This window comes from Propithecus coquereli, unplaced genomic scaffold (assembly GCF_000956105.1).
Source record: "Propithecus coquereli isolate 6110/MARCELLA unplaced genomic scaffold, Pcoq_1.0 Scaffold5, whole genome shotgun sequence".
NCBI classification, from domain to species: Eukaryota; Metazoa; Chordata; class Mammalia; order Primates; family Indriidae; genus Propithecus; species Propithecus coquereli.
The window spans coordinates 15,759,499-15,783,794 of record NW_012150840.1 but is presented as its reverse complement, the minus strand read 5'-3'; the positions used below and the strand labels follow the sequence as shown (position 1 = coordinate 15,783,794).

The 24,296-nt window shown below is 39.9% G+C and overlaps 1 protein-coding gene across 1 annotated transcript in view; it reads right to left on the bottom strand.

Annotated features, from left to right (window-relative positions):
• The window catches only part of TTLL5 (tubulin tyrosine ligase-like family member 5), a 320,186-nt gene that overhangs the window by 115,855 nt on the left and 180,035 nt on the right, over nucleotides 1-24,296 (bottom strand). The window contains exon 27 of the mRNA XM_012656057.1: nucleotides 23,486-23,640. Coding sequence (XP_012511511.1) covers nucleotides 23,486-23,640 — 155 coding nt within the window. The remainder of the gene's footprint in view (nucleotides 1-23,485; nucleotides 23,641-24,296) is intronic.

Below are 24,296 nucleotides of genomic sequence, written 5' to 3'. Positions count from 1 at the left end.
ATTTAAAACGTTGTACCTGGATTATTGTGGGAGCCAGCCTCCAAGATGGCCCCTAATGACCCCCCCCACCTCCTAGTACTCATCCCCTTGGCTAGTCCCCTCCCACACTGAATAGGGCTGGCCCATGTAAACAATAGGATGTTACAAAAATGACAGTGTGTCCAAAAGACCCAAACATAAGAGCTAAAACTATTAATATTAAGACTCTTATTCAAAGAACACACAGGGAAAAAGCTTCATGATACTGGATTTGGCAATGATTTCTTGGATATGACACCAAAGGCACAGGCAACAAAAGAAAAAACAGATAAACTGGACTTCATCAAAATTAAAACTTTTGTGTATCAAAGGTTACGCTGTCAATACAGTAAAAAGGCAACCAAGGGAATGGGAAAAAATATTTTCAAATCATACATCTGGTAAGGGATTAACAGCCAGAATATATAGAGAACTCCTAAAACTCAACAACAAAAAACAAACAACCCGATTAATAAACGGGCAAGAAACTTGAATAGACATTTCTCCAAAGAAGATATACGGTCAACAAGCACATGAAACGATGCTCAACATCATTAGGGAAATGCAAATCAATCCCTCATCATTAGAGAAATACAAACCAAAACTACAATGAAATTTCAACTCATACCCATTAGGATGACTACTATCAAAAACACAGAAAATAGACTGGGCATGGTGGCTCACACTTGTAATCCTAGCACTCTGGGAGGCAGATGCAGGATTGCTTGAGGTCAGGAGTTCGAGACCAACCTCAGCAAGAGCGAGTCTCTACTAAAAATAGAAAAAAATTAGCCAGGCGTGGTGGGGCATGGCCGTAGTCCCAGCTACTTGGGATGCTGAGGCAGGAGGACTGCTTGAGCCCAGGAGTTTGAGGTTGCTGTGAGCTAGGCTGACACCACGGCACTCCAGGCCGGGCAACAGAATAAGACTATGTCTCAAAAAAAAAAAAAAAAATAGAAAATAAGTGTTGAGGATGTGCCAAAACTGAAACCCTTGTGAACTGCGGATGGGAATGTAAAACAGTGCAGCAGCTATGGTGAACAGTATGGTGGTTCCTCAAAAATTTAAAAATTGAATTACCCTTCTTCTCCAAGAAAATACCAAATGACAGATGATGCCAGTGCCGTGGGAGGGCCTGAAGGCCCAGCAGGAGACTGAGGCAGCTTCCACAGAAGCTTGGCAGTGCTATCTCGGGCCAGGGTTGCAGCTGTGCTCTGGGCCCAGGCTGTGAAGCTCACAGAGGCATTGTCTTGTGATGCTGGAGCAGATGATGAGGCTGGTGTGGCAGACAGTGCCACAGATGCTACCAATGGCCAGTATTGATGACTACTATACCTCGGCCAGGGGCTGCACTGCCTCCCTAGGCAACTTTGGCAAGGCCACCTTTGATGCCAGATCTTCAGCTGTCTAACCTCTGACCTCTGGAAATAGACAGTGTTCACTGAGTCTCCCTATCAGGAATTCACTGACCATCTAGTGAAGACCCACCTCAGAGCCTCCATGCAGAAGACCCAGATTCCAGCTGTGGTTATCATGTAGTGTTTTCATACAAGAAAAATAAAGTGGCTTAATTAAGCCTGAAAAAGGTAGAATTCCCATATAATCCAGCAATTCCATTTCTGGGAATATACCCAAAGGAATTGAAAGCAGGGACATGAACATCTATCACTATACCCATGTTCATAGCAGCATTATCACAATAGCCACAAGGCAGACATAACCCAAGTATCCATCCATGGATGAGTAAACAAAATGTGGTGTGTGTGTGTGTGTGTGTGTGTGTGTGTGTGTGTATAATGGAATATTATTCAGCCTTAAAAAGGAACGAAGTTCTGACACAGGGATGAACTCTGAAAACATGATGCTTAGGGTTTATTGTGAGTAGACATTATGCTACGTAAAATAAGCCCATCACAAAAAGACAAATACTGTATGATTCCACTAATACGAGGTACCTAGAGTAGTCAAAATTATAGACAGACATCACAGAACGGTAGCTGCCAGGGACTGGGAGTAGGAAGAATGTGGAGTTATTCCTTAAGGAGTAAAGCGTTTTAGTTTAACAAGATGAATTATGGCAGTGGATGATGATATCAGCTTCACAACACAGCTTCATTCAATACGAATGTACATAATACTACGACCTGTGCACTTAAAAATGGTTAGGATGATAAATTTTATGTTGTATTTTACCACAATTTTAAAAAATGATAGTATGTGACTTCCAAGGCTAGAACACAAAAGACAGTGTGACTTCTGTCCTACTCTCTGTTGAATCACTCATTCTGAGGGAACCCCGCTGCCATGTCATGAGGTCAGGAAGGCAGCTTGGCGGAGAAGTCCATGTAGTAAGGAACTGAGGCGTCCTGCCGACAGCCACTATGAACTCATCATCTGCGTGACAGTGAGCCATGATGGAAGCGGACACTCCAGCCTCAGGTAGGCCTTCACTAACTGCAGCCCTCTTGGCTGACATCCTTTTTTTTTTGAGACAGGGTTTCAGTATGTTGTCCTGATTGGTCTTGAACCCCTGAGCTCAAGCAATCCTCCTACCTTGGCTTCTTGGCTGACATCTTAACTACAGTGTCACAGAGAACCTGAGCCAGAACCACCCAGCTAAGCTGCTCCTCCTGAGCCACAGAAACCAAGGTAATAAATGTTTATTGTTTTAAGCTGCTAAATGTCGGGATAATTTGTTTTATAGCAATAGGTGACTAATGCAATTACCCAGATAAATCTTAAAAGGGAAAAAAATATCAGCTTTAAAGTATTATAATATCATAGTGGCCTGCTATCCTAAATTTGCACAACACAGGACAAATTATCATGGTCTGTTGCTGGATTACAACGCATCTCTTCACTAAATCCTTAGGAAAGAGGCTCTCTCAACTGTTCTGTACAGAGAAAACTTCACAAATGTGTAAAGTTTGATCAGTATGTAAAATATATTTAACTACATATTTTAATACAGTGTTACAGGTGTTTGATGAAATGCTGAGCTGGTTGGCTCTTGTGGCATGGTGTAAGGCAGAGTATGTTTGCAATATATAAGAAAGGAAGAATAACACAAAGCTGGCGCAAAATACAGATTTTGTATTTATTACAATATGAACAATATGTACTCAAACAGCTACATGATCCTAAAGGATGACCAAGTGAGGAGTATAACTGTAAATACCTTAACGGACACTGGGAAACAATGCTCTACTTTAATATTGATTCCACCAAGTGTAATTCACTGGGTTGAGTACTGTCGAAACTTTTAGTCCTTTCAACTGCCTTGATCAAAAGTTCTAGTGTGTTGCAAATGCAAAAAGGGTGACAACTGCCATAGCAGGTTTCAGACCAGCTAAGTGTTAGGGTACCTTACTAGAGGAAGCCAAAACCTGAATTCTAATGATGGTAAGCATGCTGAGTTGTGGTTCTGGTTAAAGGAGAAAGTCCTGACCAGATCCATCTATAGAAAAAATAATTTTTTTAAAATGATGGTGTGTGACTTCTTGTGGTGCCAAAGATAGACATTACCTAAAGAGCTGCCCAGGTGGAAGTCTGGTCTGTGATTTTCGACCTAGGTACATCTTTAAATTCTTTCGGTATACATTAAATTATTAGATACTATGTGTCAGCCACTGTATTACGGGACAGAGGTATAAAGATGTAGGTCATGACCCCAAAGGAGGTGGTAGAGGAAAGACATGAAGATCTAATTATAACACAATGTATTACAAATGCTATAGCTACAGGAAAGTAGGCTGCCTCTGCCTGAGATGGCAGTAGAAGGTGCACAGAGTAAGGTACAGAACTGGGCTGGATCCAGAATGGCAAAAGGAGTTTGCCAGATATGAATGGAGAGGGGAAAGACAGTGGAAACATAAAGACACCAATGTGTTAAAAAAAAAAACTGACTTCATTTGACATTAATTAAAAGGGAACATAATGGAATAAAAGCCCTTAGCATAGGCTGGGCGCGGTGGCTCACGCCTGTAATCCTAGCACTCTGGGAGGCCGAGGCGGGCGGATTGTTTGAGCTCAGGAGTTCGAAACCAGCCTGAGCAAGAGCGAGACCCTGTCTCTACCAAAGATAGAAAGAAATTAATCGGACAACTAAAAATATACAGAAAAAATTAGCCGGGCATGGTGGTGCATGCCTGTAGTCCCAGCTACTTGGGAGGCTGAGGCAGAAGGATTGCTTGAGCCCAGGAGTTTGAGGTTGCTGTGAGCTAGGATGACACCACGGCACTCTAGCCCGGGCAACACAGTGAGACTCTGTCTCAAGAAAAAAAAAAAAAAAAGCCCTTAGCATGGTACACCAGGAACTTTAACTTTTCAACTTTCCCACCTCAACCCCTATTTATATGTGATGCTCCCACAACACTGCACTTCAGCTGTGCTCTGCCATGCCTCCCTGCCCTCTCACAACTCTCTGCCATTTTCATCTAGTAAAAAAATAATAATTTACCTTCTACAGAATCTTCCCTGGTCTTCCTCTGATTTAGCTTGTTCCTCTAGGCCCACAAATGCCTTTACGGTAATGTGACTGTTCTTCACAGTGACTATTTCTTACCCACTGGACTAACCATTAAGGCAGTGAGTAAGTCATACTGGTCTTTGTACACCCAGAGCTGGGCAACATCATGGTCATGCAATGTTTGTTAAATGAACGAATGGATGAATAAATCAACATTCCTCTTTCTGGGATAGTCCTATGATCCACATAAAGAAAGGAAACTAGAACAAATGACCCTGTGAGGAGTTGGAGAGGTCAAATGGAAAATTCATCAGGCACAGAACTAGAAGCCCAGGGTTGCAGTCCTTACTTTATCACTAAGTAGGTAGGAGAATCTGCACAATCTACTTCTCCAAGTCTCAGTTTTTAACATCTCTAAAACAGGATATGGATGGATGACATCGAAAAGTTTATAATAATTCCTACTTACTCTACAGCAGGCATTATATACAGTAAAAGTACTTTTCTTATGTCATTTAATTTTTCATTTGCTCCTTAGAATATTCCCATTCTAAATAGGAAGTAGGCATTTAATCCCCATTTTAGAGATAAGAATATTAGGTTCAAATAACTTGCCCTAGATGAACTAGCTAGTAAGTGGCTAAAAAATGAGGAATCCAATTGGCCCACCTCTAAAATACATGTTCTCAAACACTAGGTCATAACATTTAAATGTGAGATCTTTGAGATTTTAAAATAAAAGAATCTGGAGCTTCTCAAGCCAACTGAGTGAGACTGAACTGGTGACTGGTACTACAAATAGCAGTGCTTATTTATCCTACTCCTCTCTGAGAGGGAGATACCCTAAGGGGATGGGGACTGGGTGACAGGAGTGTGAAGATGCACCGAACAGCAGAGTCTTGCAATGGGGAACAGCCTGTCTGGATGAAAGGTCAGAACTCAGAAGACAGAAAGAAAATGCAGGGTGAGATGACATGGAAGAGGGAGGAGGGAGGCTAGGGAGACAGTTGGCAGAAAAGCAAGGACAGGGAGAGAGAAAACAGGAAGAGAAGCTGAGACATGCTGACCAAGGTGTGGGGCGTGGCTGAGGAGGAACGAGCAAGGGACGCAGGTGGCCACGCTGAGAGATGGGTCTAGCACCAAGATAATATTAATAATTCCAACTGAAACTGAGGAATGGATGGACCGTCTTGCTGCTCTAAGAACAGAGGGGGTTAAAAGAGAGAGCTTGGCCTGCCTGACAGGAGAAGGGGGAGACTTAAGAAAACAACGACCCCACAGGTCTGAAAGGAGGAGCTTGCAGCCTGAAAGGGAAGCGATGACAGAGAGTGCCTGGAACGGACCATTTAATGCTTTAAACCTGTGCCAAGCCAACTGAGTAATGTGAGACTGGTGATTTACCTCAACTCTGGGAGAGATTAGTCTGTGTACATCGGCAGCAGAAACAAACATTACTATTTCATAGTGGTAAGCACTATTAATACTGAAAATACCTAATTGCATGCAGTACTGCATAGTTTACAAAGCACGTTCATGTATATGACCTCATCTAACTCCCATGACAATCAGGCATCATCACTTTCCACATGGCAAAATCAGGCTTCAGTTTTGTCAAATGATTTTCCCCAATTGAGAATGTCCCAGGTGGACCTGGGGCTGGCACCTAGGTCTTCCCATTCCTGGTCCAGGGCTCTGTGTGTAGAAATCAAATACAGCCTTTGCCTTTAAAAGACTTATATCTCAGAAGAGAAAAAACAAAGGCATAAAAAGGTAGTTAACTACACAGGGAACATACATTAAACTCCAAAAGAATGGAGTTCAGAGGATGGAGCAAATTTGGAGGCAGCTGGAAAAGGCTTGAGGTGACTACAGACTGGACCAGAGGGAGGGATCACTGAAAAGGAAGGCAAGGAGCAGGGAAAGCAAGAAGTGGGCTTTAAAGGAGTATTCTACCCTCCTAGCCCCTTCCCTCCAGCACAGCATCTGCAAGTGCAATCATTTAATAAATATTTAACACTGACATTGTGCTAAATGCCAAGGAGCCAATGGTGAACAAGAAATTTGCTCCAAGACCAGCAGTATCAGGGTTACTTGCTGGAGGGTGGTGGTGTCATCTGTTCTTTTGAGGAAAAGGGAGAAGTTCTATTCTCAAGAGTGATACCGTAATTTATCACAAAAATGTGGGATCTCCAGTTTTTCAAACCTTATTAAATGGAAGAGGACTCAGCCTCTCCTTTGGCAGATGATCAGAAAGCGACAGAGCTGAAAAGGGGACATTAAAGTGGCTATTTCACAGCAGAGTCATAATAAAAAGAAAAAGCCAAAAGGGTAGTGTTTAGCTCCTTACTCCACAGTTTTATATTTGCCCTCCCAACCATCAAGCTCCATTGTGTATACTATGCACATATAGTGAAGAAAAAATGTGATATGAGAACACAGGGAGAGTCTGCAAAGTGCTGAAACAGCATACCTGGCAGCTGCTAAAACAAAACTTCAAAGATTTGGCTTCTTTGAAAAGCCATCAGGCAGGACCCCACCCACTCCCCCTGTTAGCCACAGCTTCCCTGGGAGCTAGTACACGTAACCACTTCCGCATGTTTGGCTCTGTTCCCCAGGGTTAGAGCAGCTCTAGAAGCCATGTCAGAACTGCCAGCCAGGCAGGTGGGGGAGAGGGAGAGGGTAGGGAAGCAAGACCTTCCCCAACATCTAGCCATGAACATACCTCAGAAAATAAGTAGATAATGCTGGGATCTGCTTTAAAAACCCCTTCCTCTCACTTGGCCCAGCTCTGATTGGTTAGACACTAGTAATACAGGAGCTTTGGCCTTTTGAGATTCCCAAGACATTAGAATATGCCCCTCCCAGTATTACAAATTAGTTCAAGAACAGCATCTGTAGTAAATCTCTAGATCTAAACAACAGAAGATCCTAAGAGGACAATCAAGAATATGCCTTTCTTAGAAACTAATTCCTTTTTATTTTTTAATCCACTGACCAAAAGTTTGGGTCTTTATTATATCTTCTAGCACAACTATCTAGTCCTGTGCTGCCCAATACGGCATCTAAGAGCCATGTGATTTTTGAGCATTTGACTTATGGCTAATATGAATGAGAAACTGAATTTTTCATTTTATTCAATTTAAATTAAAATATCCACATGTGGCTCATGGCTACCATACTGGACAGCCAGCCAAGCAGGTGATCTAGACACTCATTCAACAAACATTCACAAACACTTCGTGAATACAAAAGATGTGTAAGACTGGGTCTCTGCCTTCAAAAAGCTTATTATCTAATATGGGGAGTTAGACAAGTATACAAACCACCATAATATAAGCAGGAGTGGTAAGTGTCACAGCAGAGATAAATAAAGGGTATCAGAACTTGGAGAAGAGAGATGGTGGCATGTCTTTATGTAATGCCCCACACTAACTATTCAGGAAAGGGATACCAGAAAGTCTATCTACTATCCAAACACAGTGAGAAGAGAAGAACTACTATAAAAAACATGAAGAAACTGAACATCACAGAAACACATATTCATCAAATGCTACAATTTATTAGCAAACCAATATGAAAAGGCTGGAAGCAAAGAGAGCGTGATCCTACACTGGGCTGTCAAAGATGGCAAATGTCTTTCCACTCTCAAGTATCTTCTAGAAGTGGCTCATAAGACTCCTGTGGGTTGGGTAGGGTGGGGAGAAGGATGGGAAAAGAAAGGTTGTCTGCCTTTTCCTCTTCTTCCACACCTTGCCTCTGCCCAGCAGACTGGGAAGGGCCTCCTGCTTGTAGGGCACTTTTAACTTCGGAAAACTAGAAAGAACTGAGTAAGATCCACAGAAGCAGCAACAGGACCTAGTGACTCAGGAAGGGTGTGTGTGTGTGAGAGAGAAAGAGAGGGCGTGAACAAGTGCAGGCATGCACACTCTAAGCTCATTGGAGAGGAGCCAGGGCTTTTTTCCCCTAGTGTTGAGTCCACTGTGATAGAAAGGGCTACAGAGATCCATTCTCTAGAAATTAAAACTGCACATTTAGCCAGACCTTTCTTTGAATTACATCTCTTAAGAGCATGAGTGCAGTAGATGAAGAACAAAAGGATGATAAATCCTAGTAAGATCTGCTTGGGAGATCAGGGAAGGTTACAGGAATGCTGGGTTGGCTTGAGCCCTGTACAAGATATCTGTTCATTCATGCTTATTTAATATTTGTTCTTTATTAAGCTCCTACTGTTTACCAAGTCACTGGAATACGATAGTGAATAAGACAAGTTACATTTTGGTGAAAGAGTGACAGAAAATAAACAGTAAACTAATAGGATAAGTGCTATAGAATGGTATATATGAGGATGTGCTGATAGGAAAATATACTAGGCTTAATTTATTTATTTTTGTTCCATAATAGTGACTTTTATTATTTTATTCAGTAATTATTTTGTTTTTAACTGGCGAAGAAAAATTATAAATAATTGTGGTGTACAACATGATGTTTTAGAACGTGTATACATTGTGGAATGGCTAAACTGAGTAAGTAACATATATTTTATCTTACATACTTTCTTTTTAGGGGGAGAACAGTTAAAAATCTACTCTCTCAATGAGATAGATTTTCAAGTATACAGTACATTGTTATTAACTATAGTCACCATGTTGTACAAAAATAGTAGGTGTATTTTTTATCCATTGAGCTGGCTGGAACTGAACATGTGAAAAAGAATACAACTGGAGAGGTAGATTGGGCCCAGATGCAGGTGTTCATCTTGGAAACCAGGCCAAATTTGTTTTGCTTTTCTTTTTGTTTTTCAGACTGTGGTGTGTTAGAAGCTCTTTTTCTTTCTTCCTGAAAAATTTTAATTATCCAAGTTAACATAATATCAATATAGAAAATATTTAGAATAAAGAAAACAAATGGGAAAGAATTACACTTTGAGGGAGAAGCCTAATGATGCCCTATTCCCAAGCTGTGTTCTCCGATTTATCAGTAATAAAGCAAATATGTTGCTATCTCTGGTTTTTTCCTATAATTTGTCATTTAATTGTGAACTTGGAAGAAAGCAGAGTATACGATTAAAGATACTTCCTGAACCACAACACCAACTGCCATGGGCTTTTTAGTTATATGAACTAAAATATCTCCTTTACGTTTAGAGTCAGCTTGATTTAAGTTTCTATTACTTGAAACTCAAAGTGTTTTGACTAATACAGTATTTCTAGCAGAAACACTTTGCTTTAGCCAGCCAGACTGGTTCCCATTTACTGACCCTTGAAAATACCTTAAACACTTTGTACATTATCTTTCTTTTCCCTCCTCTCCTTTTCTTCACTTATTTGTAGCCTATTCACCTAGAATTGAATTTAAACCCTACCTTAAACCCTTATTCTGAAGAACCTTATCTTGCCACCCATGTCGTTAGTACCTTTGTGAATTGTGAACTCCTCTGAACCTGTATGCCCTTTAAAATCATTCACTTTGCATTTTACACACAAAAAATAAGATGTATAGGACAGTATCCTCTAGATCCGCAGTCCCCGACCCCAGGTACCAGTCTGCAGCCTGTTAGGGACTGGGCTGCAGAGCTCTGCCAACCCCTCACTTGCCCCATCTGTCTATGGAAAAATTATCTTCCATAAAACTTGGGGGGTGGAGCGCACAGCAAGAGGTCAGCAGCGCGGGAGCAAGCGAAGCTTCATCTGTATTTATAACCACTCCACTCACTTCCCTCCTCATCGCTTGCATCACTGCCTGAGCCCCGCCCCCTACTTCCGTGGAAAAATTGCCTTCCATGAAACTGGTCTTTGGTGCCAAAAAGGTCGGGGACCGCTGCTCTAGACTACCCTGCTAAACTGTCAACTCTAACTTAGAGAGTAGGATTATGGGTCACACTACTTTTTGATCCTCTCATAGATCCTCATACAGTGTCAGGCACCGAGTAAATGTGAAATTATCTTTTAATTGATGACTATCAGCCTCTTGGCCTATCTAAGCCCCATTTACCCTTCCAGATTCAATTCATGCCTTTTCTTTTCATGAAGTCTTTGCCAGCTTCTCCAGCCAGGGTGATCAATTTCTCCTCTGGACTCTCACCACTTAGAGTGTAATCATCCTATTCAACAATTAAGCAATATTGCTTTATAGTACTTGCATTAATAACTTACATGATTATTAATTTTCCTTCTGGAGGACAGGGACTCTGTCTAATATCTCCTTCAGAGCCTAGGCCAGCACCTTGCATTTAGGAGATACGTAGCAATTGCATGTTTACTTTATGAGGATAACATTATTTTAACAACTACCAGATAAAACAATTTCCCAGGTGGAAAATAACATATTACCAGTTTCACCTTTCCTTTTCAGTACTTCAATCTACTAAACATTTGTTGAAGAAGGTAACAAAACTCTTTTTGAAATTTATATTTCAAGTGACAGTGTTGAGTTTAAGCAGCTAGCAAGATATTCGAGAGCACTAACCAATACAGGCAGAGTCTTCTTTCATCTACTCAGTTTCCCTTGGTGCAACCCAGTTTCAAAAGAACATACAGCTGACCCTTGAACAATGTGGGGATTAGGGACCCCGAACCCTGTGCAGTGGAAAATCCACACATAACTTTTAATTCCCCCAAAACTGAACTAATAACCTACTGTTGACCAGAGCCTTACTGATAACAAAAACAGTCCCCTAACACATATTTTGTATGATACACGTATTATATACTGTGTTTTTACAATAAAGTAAGCTAGAGAAAAGAAAGTGTTATTAAGAAAATCATAATGAAGATAAATTTACTATTTATTAAGTGGAAGTGGATCATCATAAAGGTCTTCATTCTCATCATCTTCATGTTGGATAAGCTGAGGAGGAGGATGAACGCGAGGTGTTGGTCTTACTGTCTCAGGGGTGGCAGAGGCAAAAGAAAATCCACACATTAAGTCGACTCGCACGGTTCAAGCCAAGCCCACATTGTTCAAGGGTCAACTGTAATTTGATTTCCTCTAGCCTTTTTTTTTAATGTCAAAATATTAAGGGGCTACAGATGTTTTTGCTACATGGATACCTTATATAATGTTTAAATCAGGGCTTTTAGTGTGCCTACCACCAGAATAGTGTTCATTATACCCAACAGGCAAGTTTTTACCCCTTCCCTCCTCCCATCTTCCCCCTTTCTTAGAGTCCAGTGACCTTTACATCAATTGGTGCCCATGTGTGTCCACTGTTTAGCTTCTATTAAAATGTACAGGTGGTGTTTATTTTTCCATTCCTGAGATACTTTGCTTAGGATAATGGTGTCCAGGTCCATCCATGTTGCTGCAAAAGACATTATTTCATTCCTTTTTCATGGCTGAGTAGTACTCCATAGTGTGTGTATATATATATATATATATATATATATATACCATGTTTTCTCAATCCACTTGTGAATTGACAGGCACTTACATTGATTCCACATCTTTGCAATTGTGAATTGTGCTGTGATAAACATTCGAGGGCAAGTGTGCTTTTGATAAAATGATTTCTTTTCCTTTGGGTACATATCCAGTAGTAGGATTGCTGGATCAAATGGTAGGTCTACATTTATTTCTTTGTGGAATCTCCATACTGTTTTCCACAGAGGCTGTACTAATTTGCAGTTCCACTAACAGTGTATAAGCATTCCTTTCTCTCTGCATCCACACCAGCATCTACTGTATTTGACTTTTTAATAATGGCCATTCTGACAGGGTTAAAGTGGTATCTCATCGTAGTTTTAATTTGCATTTCCCTGATGATTAATAATGTTGAGCATTTTTTCATATGTTTCTTGGCCATCTGTCTACCTTCTTTTGAAAAACTTCTATTCATGTCTTTTGCCCTTTTTTTAATGGGGGTGTTCATTTTTTTCCTTTGATTTGTTTGAGTTTTTTGTAGATTCTGGATATTAGCCCTGTGTCAGATGTATAGTTTGTAAATATGTTCTCCCACTCTGTAGGCTGTCTATTTACTCTGTTGATTATTTCCTTTGCTGTGCAGAAGCTTTTTAATTAAGTCCCATTTATTTATTTTTGTTGTTACTGTATTTGCCTTTGGGGTTTTAGTCATAAATTCTTTGCCTAGGCCAATGTCTGTAAGAGTTTTTCCTATATTTTTTTTCTAGAATTTTTATGGTTTCATGCCTTACATTTAAGTCTTTATCCATCTTGAATTAGTTTTTATATGGTGAGAAATAGAGGTCCTGTTTCATTCTTCTGCATGTGACTATCCAGTTTTCCCAGCACCATTTACTATATACGGCCTTCCTCTCCCCAGTGTATGTTGGTGTCTTCTTTGTCAACGATCAGTTGGTTGTAGGTAGATGGTTTTATTTCTGGGTTCTATATTCCATTCCATTGGCCTATGTCTCTAAATTTATACCAGTACCGTGCTGTTTTGGTTACTATAGCCTTGTAGTATAATATGAAGTCAGCTAATGTGATGCCTCCAGATTTGTTATTTTTGCTTAAGATTGCTTTGGCTATTCAGGCTCTTTCTTGGTTCCAAAAGAAGCACAGAATTTTTTATAGATCTGTGAAATATGACACTGGTATTTTGATGGGTATTGTGTAGAATCTGTAAATCACTTTGGGCAGTATGGACATTTTAACAATGTTGATTCTGCCAATGCATGGGATGTTTTTCCACTTGTTTGTGTCATCTCTGATTTCTTTCATCAGTGTTTTATAGTTCTCCTTGTAAACATCTTCGTCTCCTTGGTTAAGTATATTCCTAGGTATTTTATTTTCTTTGTAGCTATTGTAAATGGTATTGAGTCCTTGATTTGACTCTCAGCTTGATTATAATTAGTATATAGCAATACTCCTGATTTATGTACAATGATTTTGTAACCCAAGACTTTGCTGAATTTATTTATCAGTTCTAAGAGTCTTTTGGTGGAGTCTTTAGGGTTTTCTAGATACAAGATCATATTATCAGCGAACAGGGATAGTTTGACTTCCTCTTTCAAGAATAAAGAATGAACAATCACTCAGAGAAATATGGGACTACATGAAGTAAACCAATATATGAATTATAGGTATTGTGAGAGAGAAGAAAAAACAAAAAGCCTAGAAAACCTATTCAAGGGAATTATTAAGGACAACTTCCTTTTATTGCCAGAGATTCAGATATCCAGATACAAGATGGTCATCAAACACCGGGAAGACTAATAGAAAATAGGACATTTCCAAGACACATAGTCATCAACTTGGCCAAAGTCAAAATGAAGGAGAAAATTCTAAGACAAAAGAAAGAAAATTCAAGCAGCAAGACGAAAGCAACAACTAACCTACAAAGGAAAACCCTTCGGGCTAATAGTGGACTTCTCAGGAGAAACCTCACAAGCCAGATGGGATTGGGGCCCCATTTTTAGTCTTCTTAAACAGAACAACTGCCAGCCAAGGATTTTGTATCCTGTAAAACTAAGTTTCATAAAATGATGGATAAATACTTTTCCAGACAAGCAAACGCTAAGTGAGTTTGTCACTACTAGACCTGTCCTACAGGAAATACTCAGAACGGCATTATACATAGAATAGCCCAATAGATACCCACCAGTATATTATAAAAACACCTGAAAGTTAAAGCTCACGGCTCTTATAAAACAACAGCACAAGAAGGAAAAAAAAAAAACAAGGTATTTTCCAATATGATGAACAGAACAGTATCCCACATATCAATACTAACAGTGAATGAATGGTAAAAATATGAATGGAAAAAATATTCCATGCAAATGGAAACCAAAAGCGAGGGGGTGTATCCATTCTCATATCAGATAAAATAGACTTTAAATCGACAATGGTAAAAAAAAAAAAAAAAGACAAAGATAGTCATTATATAATAGTAAAGAGAGCAATTTAACAAGAAGATATAACAATCTTAAACATATATGCACCTAGCACAGGAGCCTACCAGATTCATAAAGCAAATTCTACTAGATCTAAGCAAAGAAATAAACAGTAGCATTGTAACTGCCAGGGACTGAAACATCCCACTGACAGAGCTGAAGCAGGGACTCAATAAAGAAACACTGGACTTAAATGGGACTCGAGATTAAATGGCCATAACAGACATTTACAGTACATTCTAACCAAAAACTACTGCATATACATTTTTCTCATCAGCACATGGGACATTCTCCAAGAATGATCATATTTGGGGCCGCAAAACAAGTCCAGCAAATTCAAAAAAACCGAAATCATACTATGCATCTTTTCGGACCATAGTGGAATAAAATAGAAATGAATTCCAAGAGAAACACTCAAATCTACACAAAATAATGGAAATTAAACAACCTGCTACTGAACAATTCTTGGGTCAATGATGAAAGTGAGATAGAAATCAGAAGATTCCTTGAATTGAATGATAGAGGGGACACAAACTATTAAAATCTATGGGATATAGCAAAAGCAGTCCTAATGGGAAAATTCATAGCCTTAAAGTGCCTACATGAAAAAGACAGAAAGATCACAAATTAACAGTCTAATGTCACATCTCAAGAAACTAGATTAAACCAAACCCAAAGCCAGCAGAAGAAATAACAAATCTCAGAACAGTCAGAGCAGAACTAAATGAAATGGAAACCAAAAAAAGAAAAGTATCAATGAAACAAAATGTTGGTTCTTTGAAAAGATAAACGAAATCAACAGACCACTAGTCAGAATAACCAGACACAGAAGAGAAAGGACTCAAATAAACTCACTCAGAAATGAAAAAGGAGACATTACAATTGATACTGCAGATATACAAAATATCCGTGAATACTACAAAAACCTCTACACACACAAATTAGAAAATGTAGAGGAAATAGATAAATTCCTGGAAACAAACAACCTCCCAATCCTGAATCAGGAAGAAACAGAAATAGAAATCCTGAACAGACAAATAACGTGCAGTGAGATTGAAGCAGCAATAAAAAATCTCCCAACAACAACAAAAAAGCCCTGGACCACATGAATTCACAGACAAATTCTACTAGACCTACAAAGAACTGGTACCTATCCTACAAAAATTATTTCCTAACATCAAGAAGGAAGGAATACTCTCTAACTCATTCTATGAAGCTAGTATCACCTTGATACCAAAGCCAGGAAGAGACACAACTAAGAAAGAAAACTATAGACCAATATCCCTTATGAACAGAGATGCAAATAATCCTCAACAAAATACTAGCGAAGTAAATTTAACAGCACACCAAAAAGATCAAGTGGGTTTCATCCCAGGGACACAAGGATGGTTTAACATATGCAAATTAATAAATGTGATTCACCACATACACAGAAGCAAAAACAAAGACCATATGATTATCTCAACAGATGCAGAAAAGCATTCGATAAAATCCAGCACCCTTTCATGATAAAAACCCACAATGAACTAGGCACAGAAGGAACATACCTCAAAATAATAAAAGCCATATATGGCAAACCCACAGCCAACATCTGAATTGGGAAAATTTTAAAGTATTGTCCCTAAGAACTGGAATAAGACAAGGGTGCCCCTGTCACCACTTCTACTCAACATAGTGTTGGAAGTCCTAGCCAGAGTAATCAGGCAATAGAAAGATTTCCTCTAGCCTTAAAGTACATCCCCTTATGGTTTCCTTACTTGCTATACCAGAAAGCCTGTTTTTCTCTCTAAATCCTTCTAAATTGCAGTCTCATCATTGAGATGCACCCATATTTCATTTTCATTACAAAAGATGGTAAAACTTATTTTTAAGAGCTAAGCCAAGTGTGGTATTGATTATTGGCTTTGAAGCAAAATTAATAAAATTCTTAGCCTGGTAATTCACAAAAACCATGAATTGTCCCTTTACTCCCTCTGAAGCATAAGAATAGTCCATGTAGGGCAAGGGTTCTACTGTTACTTATAGCGAACACCTGGGCCTGCCAAATGTGGCATTTTGAATCCCTGAGCTCTCATATACTGTCTCTTTCCCATCACTAGTCTTGTTCACATCTACCAAAGAACAGTTGGCTTCATGTTTAAGTACTTTTTTAAGTTCAGCTTTTCTTAGTTATCTTTCTTTGGGAGCATTTTAATGATCTGTAATCAAATTTTAATATATGGATACTTCACAATAAAAATAAATAATGTAAATATTAGTATTGTGATTAGGTATTACTACTTTCCCTGTTGTAATACTGTATGATACTCCACGAGTGATGGCCAGTTGAATCTAAACTCGACAGCAAACTAAGTGGTGTAGCAAATATCACATTCCAAGCAAGTCCAGTTTTATGTTTTTCTCTTTTAAGGAGAAGGAAGTAAGAGTTACCAAGAACCTACACCAAAACTTTGCTCTTCGAAGTGGCTGCAGGGAAGAGAGGACTTTTACTCATTTTCAGACACTACAGTTCTATATTTTTCTTTTATTAAAACACAGATACAGAGAGTTTTTTTCTTTTAGCCTCTTAAATCCTGGGACTTTTTTAAAAAGAGCACTGATTTCTTAGCTGTAGTTGGTAGGTAAAATGCCGAGTCTCCTAGGAGAAAGAAGCGCAAGAGGATAAGATGAGATCTTTAGTTAGAAGTTCAAGTAAGTTGGCTGGTCTCCCTTCTAAATTTGTTGAGTCAACACTAGGTAAGCTTTAAAAATGGATCATTAATGCTTCTCTACAAGAGTCAGAAAGAAAGATACAGTGTTTCCTCACCACTCTGATTCTTTCCAGGCTCTTTCAAAGCTGGTAAAACACAGTAACTTGAAGGGATAGAAGCTGATAGAAAAACCACATGAGGAAAATTAAATGAAGCAACTCATATAATTTCCCGATTCTAGAAAAGGAGTTGCATTCAGCTTAGTACATGAAGCTTTGTAATTCAGGCCTCTTAAAACCAAACTAGTCATCAATTTTGAATACACATAAAATTACAAAGTGAATAGTTACAAATAGGACAGTCTCTAACAATGACCATGTGTGTATGTGTGTGTGTTAATCCTAGGGAAATGTAAGGTGGTTTATCTTTAATACTTTAGGGCAGTGGGGTAAGGGCGAGACAGGCAAACTAAACCGGAAAAATTGACACTGGCAAACAACAAAGCAATGTGCATTTTATTCTGACTTGTGGACAAGAAAGATCCACTTCTTTCATCCCTAATACTAGGCCCCAAGTTCCTGAACCTACTTTGCCTAGGTCCTGGCATGATGTCCAGCCAGGGACATTAAATGTGTCTTTGACACATTTCCTAAGCTTACCAACATTCCTTCAATAGGCAGAAGGCAATCATCCTGCCCTCATACAAACACTCATGGCATTCAGCTCTCTTTGTGAATGAGGAACAGTGGAACCTGTCTAAGAGCTTGAACTGACACAGGGGATAACCCTTGAGAGGTTGTATGTGGCTGGCTGAGTGAGAAAAGTAGTAGAGGAATTTCAGACAGAAGTACAGGCCTTTAACACTCATGTGCTAGAGAAAACATGCACTTAAGGGGAAGGAATAGTGAGAGTTAAGACTCGGGAGGAAGGAGGGCAGGTAAACTTTATTTTACAAGAAAGAAGGAAGGAGAATAGGAATGAAATATCACTTCTACAGAACTCTGAACACGAAAGCTGTTTTTTTTTAGCCCCCCCCCCCAAAAAAAGTGGTTTCTTTTTGTGATTGTACTCTTTGGCTGGAGAGCACTGTTTATATAACAGGATAAAGTACAAAATTATAAGCTCCAAACTCCTCCAGAGAAAAGCTCTCCCAAAGCTCGACCCCCAGCATGGATGGAAAATATGAGTGTTTACTGGCTGGAACATCGAGCTGTAATGGAAATTTCAACATTCAGAAGATAGCAGAGAGGAAGGGCCTGCTAAGTAGAAAGAAGCTGCCCTTCAACAAAAGAGTCAAAGAAAAAGAAGAGTCTCTTGTTGGTCACTCTCTGAGTCCTTCCCATCTCTGTCATCCAGCTCCAGGAGCACGCTGCACTGGGGTGATGGCCGGTTTCATCTAAACTGGTACTAAACCAAGTGGTGTAGCAACACCATATCCCAAACAAGTTGAATTTTCAATTTCTTTTTTTTTCTCTCAGGAAACTGAAAGTTATCAAGAACCTATACCCAAAAAGTAAAAAGTAGGCACTATGCTGGCTACTTTCACATGTACAACTCAAATTAATCTTGTGACTTAATGAGGTAAGTATTATTGTATATTTTTTAAAAGATGGGGAAATTGTGGCTCAGAAAAGCTAAGTAACTTGTCCAAGGTCACATAATTAGTAGGGCAAACTCAGGTCTCTCTGCCTCTGAAGTCCCTTCTCTTTCCCCTATACCACGCCATCTTCCTAACAGGGGTTGCTGGCCCCATTTCCAGTAAAGTTAGCATGCTTTTAAAGAAAGAGAAGCATTTAAAGGACTAGGTTCAGAATAATTCCCTTACACAGAGGCAGAGGACAGAAGTAAAACTTTGCCATTTTGGCCACTGAATAATTGTTGTGAAACTACAGGACTCTCTTTTAAATCCTTACATACTCTACTTTGTTATAGTAGTAAAAAAACACATAATTTTAAATTTACTGTTTTACCATTTTCATGTGTAACAGTCTGGGAGTGTTAAATACATTCACATTGTTCTGCAACAGATCTCTAGGACATTTTCATCTAGCAAAACTGAAACTCTATACCTATTAAAAACTAACTGCCCCTCCCCTGTTCTCCCAGCCCTTGGCAACCATCTTTCTACTTTTCGTTTCTATGATTTTGACTACTTTAGATATTTGATGAGTGGACTCATACAGTATTTGTCCTTTTGTGACTGGCTCATTTCACTTAGCACACTATTCTCAAGGTTCACCTGTGTTGTAGCACAGCATGCGACAGGACTGAATCCTATGTGCTCTTCTTGATACTCTTTCTTCTAATTGTCTATGCCATAAAATTCAGATCTCTGTTATATGCCATCTGACACTGCTCTCCAATTGTTTCATGTGTATATGGCTCTTTCTCCCTGCCAGATAGTAACATCCTAGTGACCAAACACCATGTTTAAAAAGTCTTTTAGATCCTACCCAGCACCCAACACTATGCTAAGAACATAGAAAATACACTATAGTCAGTAAATTCTGTGATATCAGGGACTATTCTGTTTTATTTTGTGCTAGTCTCTACCATTTAACATAATGCTGACATCAAGAAAATGCATAGGACATATTTTTAGGACCAATTAATAAACTCCTTATTTCTGAGGACTGATTGTGAATGAAAAGATGAGAAGTGAGAAACTTGACTCTCCAGTAACTTTTGTGAGAAATAATCTAAAGGAAAGGAGGAAAGTATTAGCTAAACTAGAATCAGAAATCTCTGAAAAATGTGTTCCTAAAAATTATGTAAATCAGAATGCCAGACTCTTTATACTACTGAAAAGTAAGAGGGCAGAAGGACAGAGTAACATCAAAAATGGCCCAAATTTCCAAGATTTCCCATTCCTTGGTAGAATGTTCTCTAGAGACCACAGCCAGGCCGAGCAGCCCATGCCCACGATGCCTTGTCCTATGACAAAAAGTAGGAACAAACTCATAGCTGTGCTCTTTTTTCAAATTCCCCCACCTTTAATATCGAGGAACAGACAAATCCCCAGGATGTGTGTGTGAAAAAGCCAGAGATGGATAAAAATAATTCAATGACAAATGCTGGAAAAACACACAAAGGGGCAGAAGCCAGACATTCGTGGGATTCCCTGACAGCTTGATCCGCAAGGAAGGGCTGGACTGGAAAAAAACAGGGCCTCAGGTTCCTGCCAAGCTGTCTGAGGCCCTGTCCTTCCCAAATCATTCCAAGCAGCAGCCAAGACTTTACAGTAACCCTTCCAGGTCTCACAAAGAAAAATGCACTATGAACTCACTTGAGTGCTCCTCATCTAGAAAATTCTCCCTGATGTGGTCCAATTGCACAGAAGGCTGGCAGTAATGAGGAGATGCCTCTGCACATCAACTCTCAGCTCCTAATGACTCCCCATGTGCCCAGAAAACAGATAATTAAAAGACAGCTTGAAAAATCTAATCTTTCTCATTGGCTAAAGAAAAGCTGAAATATCCAGGTATCAACATCTAGAAACCGAAAATATCACTTTATGAAAAAAGAGGCCATAACCACTTTATACCTGCATCCTGGAGTCCCTATTGTATAATTTAAAGCCGGCCTTGCTTGGAGGCACACCTCAGGCTTCTAAACATGTGACTGTATTTGGCTCTAACTACTTTCTCTTCTGGAGAATGGCCTGTAATTAATCTCACTTATTACCTCTGAAAAGTAACAACAGAGGAATGGCTGGCCAAGTCCAACTCCAGAGTGTCTAGGGAACTGCAAGCTACACAGCCAGGCCTCAGACTGTCTGGGCAAGTCATGGGCTCTTTGCCTTCCTCTCCCACAACAAAGCCTGAACAGGGACGCCAGACAGACCAAAGGAACCAGGGGATTTGAGGAGCTGGGTTGAGCTTACACTGACCCAATGGGAGACGACAATCCTGAGGCTACATTTGGGGTAGTTTCAAAACAGAGGGGGAGGGGAAAGAGCAAGGTTGTTTGGTGAAAATTTGTGTGATCCATAAAATTGAGAACAATAGCAACACCACAGGGACATTCCTGTGGCTACCAAGTCATTGAATTCTCCAACATGCAGAGATGAAAAGTACAGCCAGCAATGGGATTCTCTTTACATCTCTGTACAGTTTACAGGGCAGTCCCTAGTTTAGCGAATTATCAGAGTTTAGAGTTTATCAGCCCTGGAATCCACTGTTGCTATTGTAGAAAAACTAGTAAGAGTACCTTTATTTATTTAGCACCCACTTGCAGGGAGATCAAAGTGCTTTAAAGGCAATCTAAAAGCTCTCAAAACAGGCCAGCTTATATGTAAGTATTCTTACCCAATAAAAAGATTAAATGAATAGCTTAGGGTCACTTAGTGTCAAAACCAGTAATAAAACTCACATCTCTTGGCTACAAATCCCACATTCATTAAACTTAGTCACCCTTACTACTAAAGGAGGAACAACAAGAGACTAAATAAATACCCACACAGCAGTGACTTACCAGGTAAAAATGGAAATCAGGATGTCGTGCTGGGCAGAATGTGTGCTGTGGGTCTGGCTGGAGCCGACATCATAGCCAGGTGTGGAAGAACCTCTGAGAATTCACGGAGGGCTGCTTTGGGGTGGGTACCTCTGGGAATTCCATGTGAGATTGACAGTCCCAAGCTGAGCCTCTAGGCTGTCCTGGCAACCAGAGGTTACCTGGGGGTAGAGATTTCCCAGGGCTACCCTGGATTGGAATGGGGCCTGAAAACTGGCCCTTGTGCTTCAAGAGAGGTAAAGAGAGAGCTGTTGTGGACACAATGAACTCGAAAAGGAAAAGACCAGGAGACTTCCTGGGAGTTGCTTTTTGGCTGCAAGGGTTCTAAAGTAAGTTGTGTAATGTGCCATTTTACTGCAGCCTCATGAGCACGGTCTGGCTGGGAAAAGGCCACTCACAGTGCTGGTCTCCAGGCTCTGCTTCAACCTTGACCAATCCCATCATCTTTTATCTCAGTACTAACAGGTGCTACCAAAAGAAAGCCCTAAACCATAATTTTTATTAAAATTTTTTCCCTCATTCCATCTACAAGTATAAAAAGTGCTAAAACTCTACTCCCAAATGTGTAGTTTTGACATTTTGTTTACAGTATGGAAAATGCCTGTAGCCTTGTCGTACAGACAGTATATCCAAAATTGCAGTGAAAATGTTTTCCATAAAAACAAGGCTCAGATTTTAAAATGAAAATGGAATATTTGGAAATATTTTATATGGAAAATAAAGCTCTATGGTACAAACAGAATTTCTTTTTTACGACTTATGTTTTAGGAATGCGGTTACTCTGTAGATTGTAAATCACCAAACAGCAGACTTCCCCTATGAAGAGAACAGTGTGGATACCCTGCCTTAAAAAGTATAGCCTCTTAGTCTTCAATTCTTTACAATTCTCATTGAGATGATTCTTTTCACCATGACCACAGTGATCATGGGTATGAAAGACACTGTACCACAGCATGATGTAATGTGCTTATTTATGTTGCTTCCCAGGCAGAGTTTCTGCTTCCCAAATTAGTTCCTTAAGTAATAATTCAGACACCAACAGATAATTTACCAACAATTAGGTATTTCCTCCCTGCCCAAGTCTTCGGTTCCCCCTCCCAACCTCAGGGCAAAGCAGCATACTAAGAGCAGAGGCTGGCAGTACTGGCATGGGGCGTGGGGACTCAGTGGGACACCTATGGGAGAGCTTGTTTATTTGGAAGGAACAATATCTCAGCTGGTCAGAATACTTCACCCTAATAGTCACATCTCTCTCTAGCTCATATGACTCAGGGACTGATGCAATTTAATCCATATTTAATAGCCACTAAAGCAAGATGTACTGGGAATCCATTTCTTACACTTTTTATATAGGGGTAATTAAAATAGGGAGTCAGAACAGAATTCAATACAGTGGTTTGTTTTTTAATTCAAAAGTTGCTTACATTACAGCCAGAATCTATTTGGATTTTTCACTCAGTCATTTCTTTCAACTACATAAAGGAAATTTCCTTCCTACTTCCCAAATGAACATTAAGCAGGAAGGCTGTTTAATTACATGAAACTAGATGAAAACAAAAAACAAATATGTCCTTCAAAGGAAAAGAGTCTAAAAGTTACCGAAACACAATGTAGCACAAGGCATAAAAAAAGAACTAAGAGGATAAAATGTCAAACATTAGTACATGAAAATGTTAACTATAAGCAAGGATTAAACACAATATAAATTCCTGCTCTGTCACCCAAAAGCAGTTTTCTTAACTGTCTCAGAAATTTCCATTTCATTTGATTTTCCTGAAAATTGTCTTACAAATAAAATGAGGCTCTCTTTTCAACTGCCAGAGGATCTGGACAGGTGAAGAACAGGTATCTGCCTTCCTGTATAGAACTCAAGGTGGGAATGGCTTGCTTGGGATGTGGGCCATTCCTGTGCAACTCAAATGCTAGCCCCAGGGCCCTTCACATACCTGCTTCCAGGAGGGCTGGAGTGGTCCTCGGGTGGTTGGGGATCTGACTGTATTGACCATGTCGGGCCACTAGGAATGATGACAGGGCGAAGGGTGGGGGGAGTTGAAGCACTGCTTCTGTTTATGATGCCAGTTGCCAAATTCAGGTTTGTTACCTAGAAATGAAGTGAGGGAAATAACCTGATTTTAGAGAGTTTTAGAAAAGTATCATTAAAAATATATGAGAAAAATCAAGTCAAGTCCAACAGATGGTAACCCCTCCAAGCTGAAGCTGTGGCTGTGACAAAGGCACCCAGGAAGGACTGGCTTTGTGTGCAAGGAGCAGAAGTGAGGGTGGGTAGTGTCAACATAAGCTAACAAGCATTTACGCTGCCTCTACTATGTGCACAGCACTGGACTGTGCCACATGCTGTGAAAAGCGAAGACGGTTAACAAAAACAAGAATTTACTATTTACGCTGTGCCAGGAAATGTTCAAAGAAACTAGGCAACTATTTAGCCTTTCTGGCCCTTGTTTCTTCACCTAAAAGTTCTAAATGCTCAATATATTTTAGTTATAAATAATAACTGGCCAAGTCCAACTCCAGAGTGTCTAGGGAACTGCAAGCTACACAGCCAGGCCTCAGACTGTCTGGGCAAGTCATGGGCTCTTTGCCTTCCTCTCCCACAACAAAGCCTGAACAGGGACGCCAGACAGACCAAAGGAACCAGGGGATTTGAGGAGCTGGGTTGAGCTTACACTGACCCAATGGGAGACGACAATCCTGAGGCTACATTTGGGGTAGTTTCAAAACAGAGGGGGAGGGGAAAGA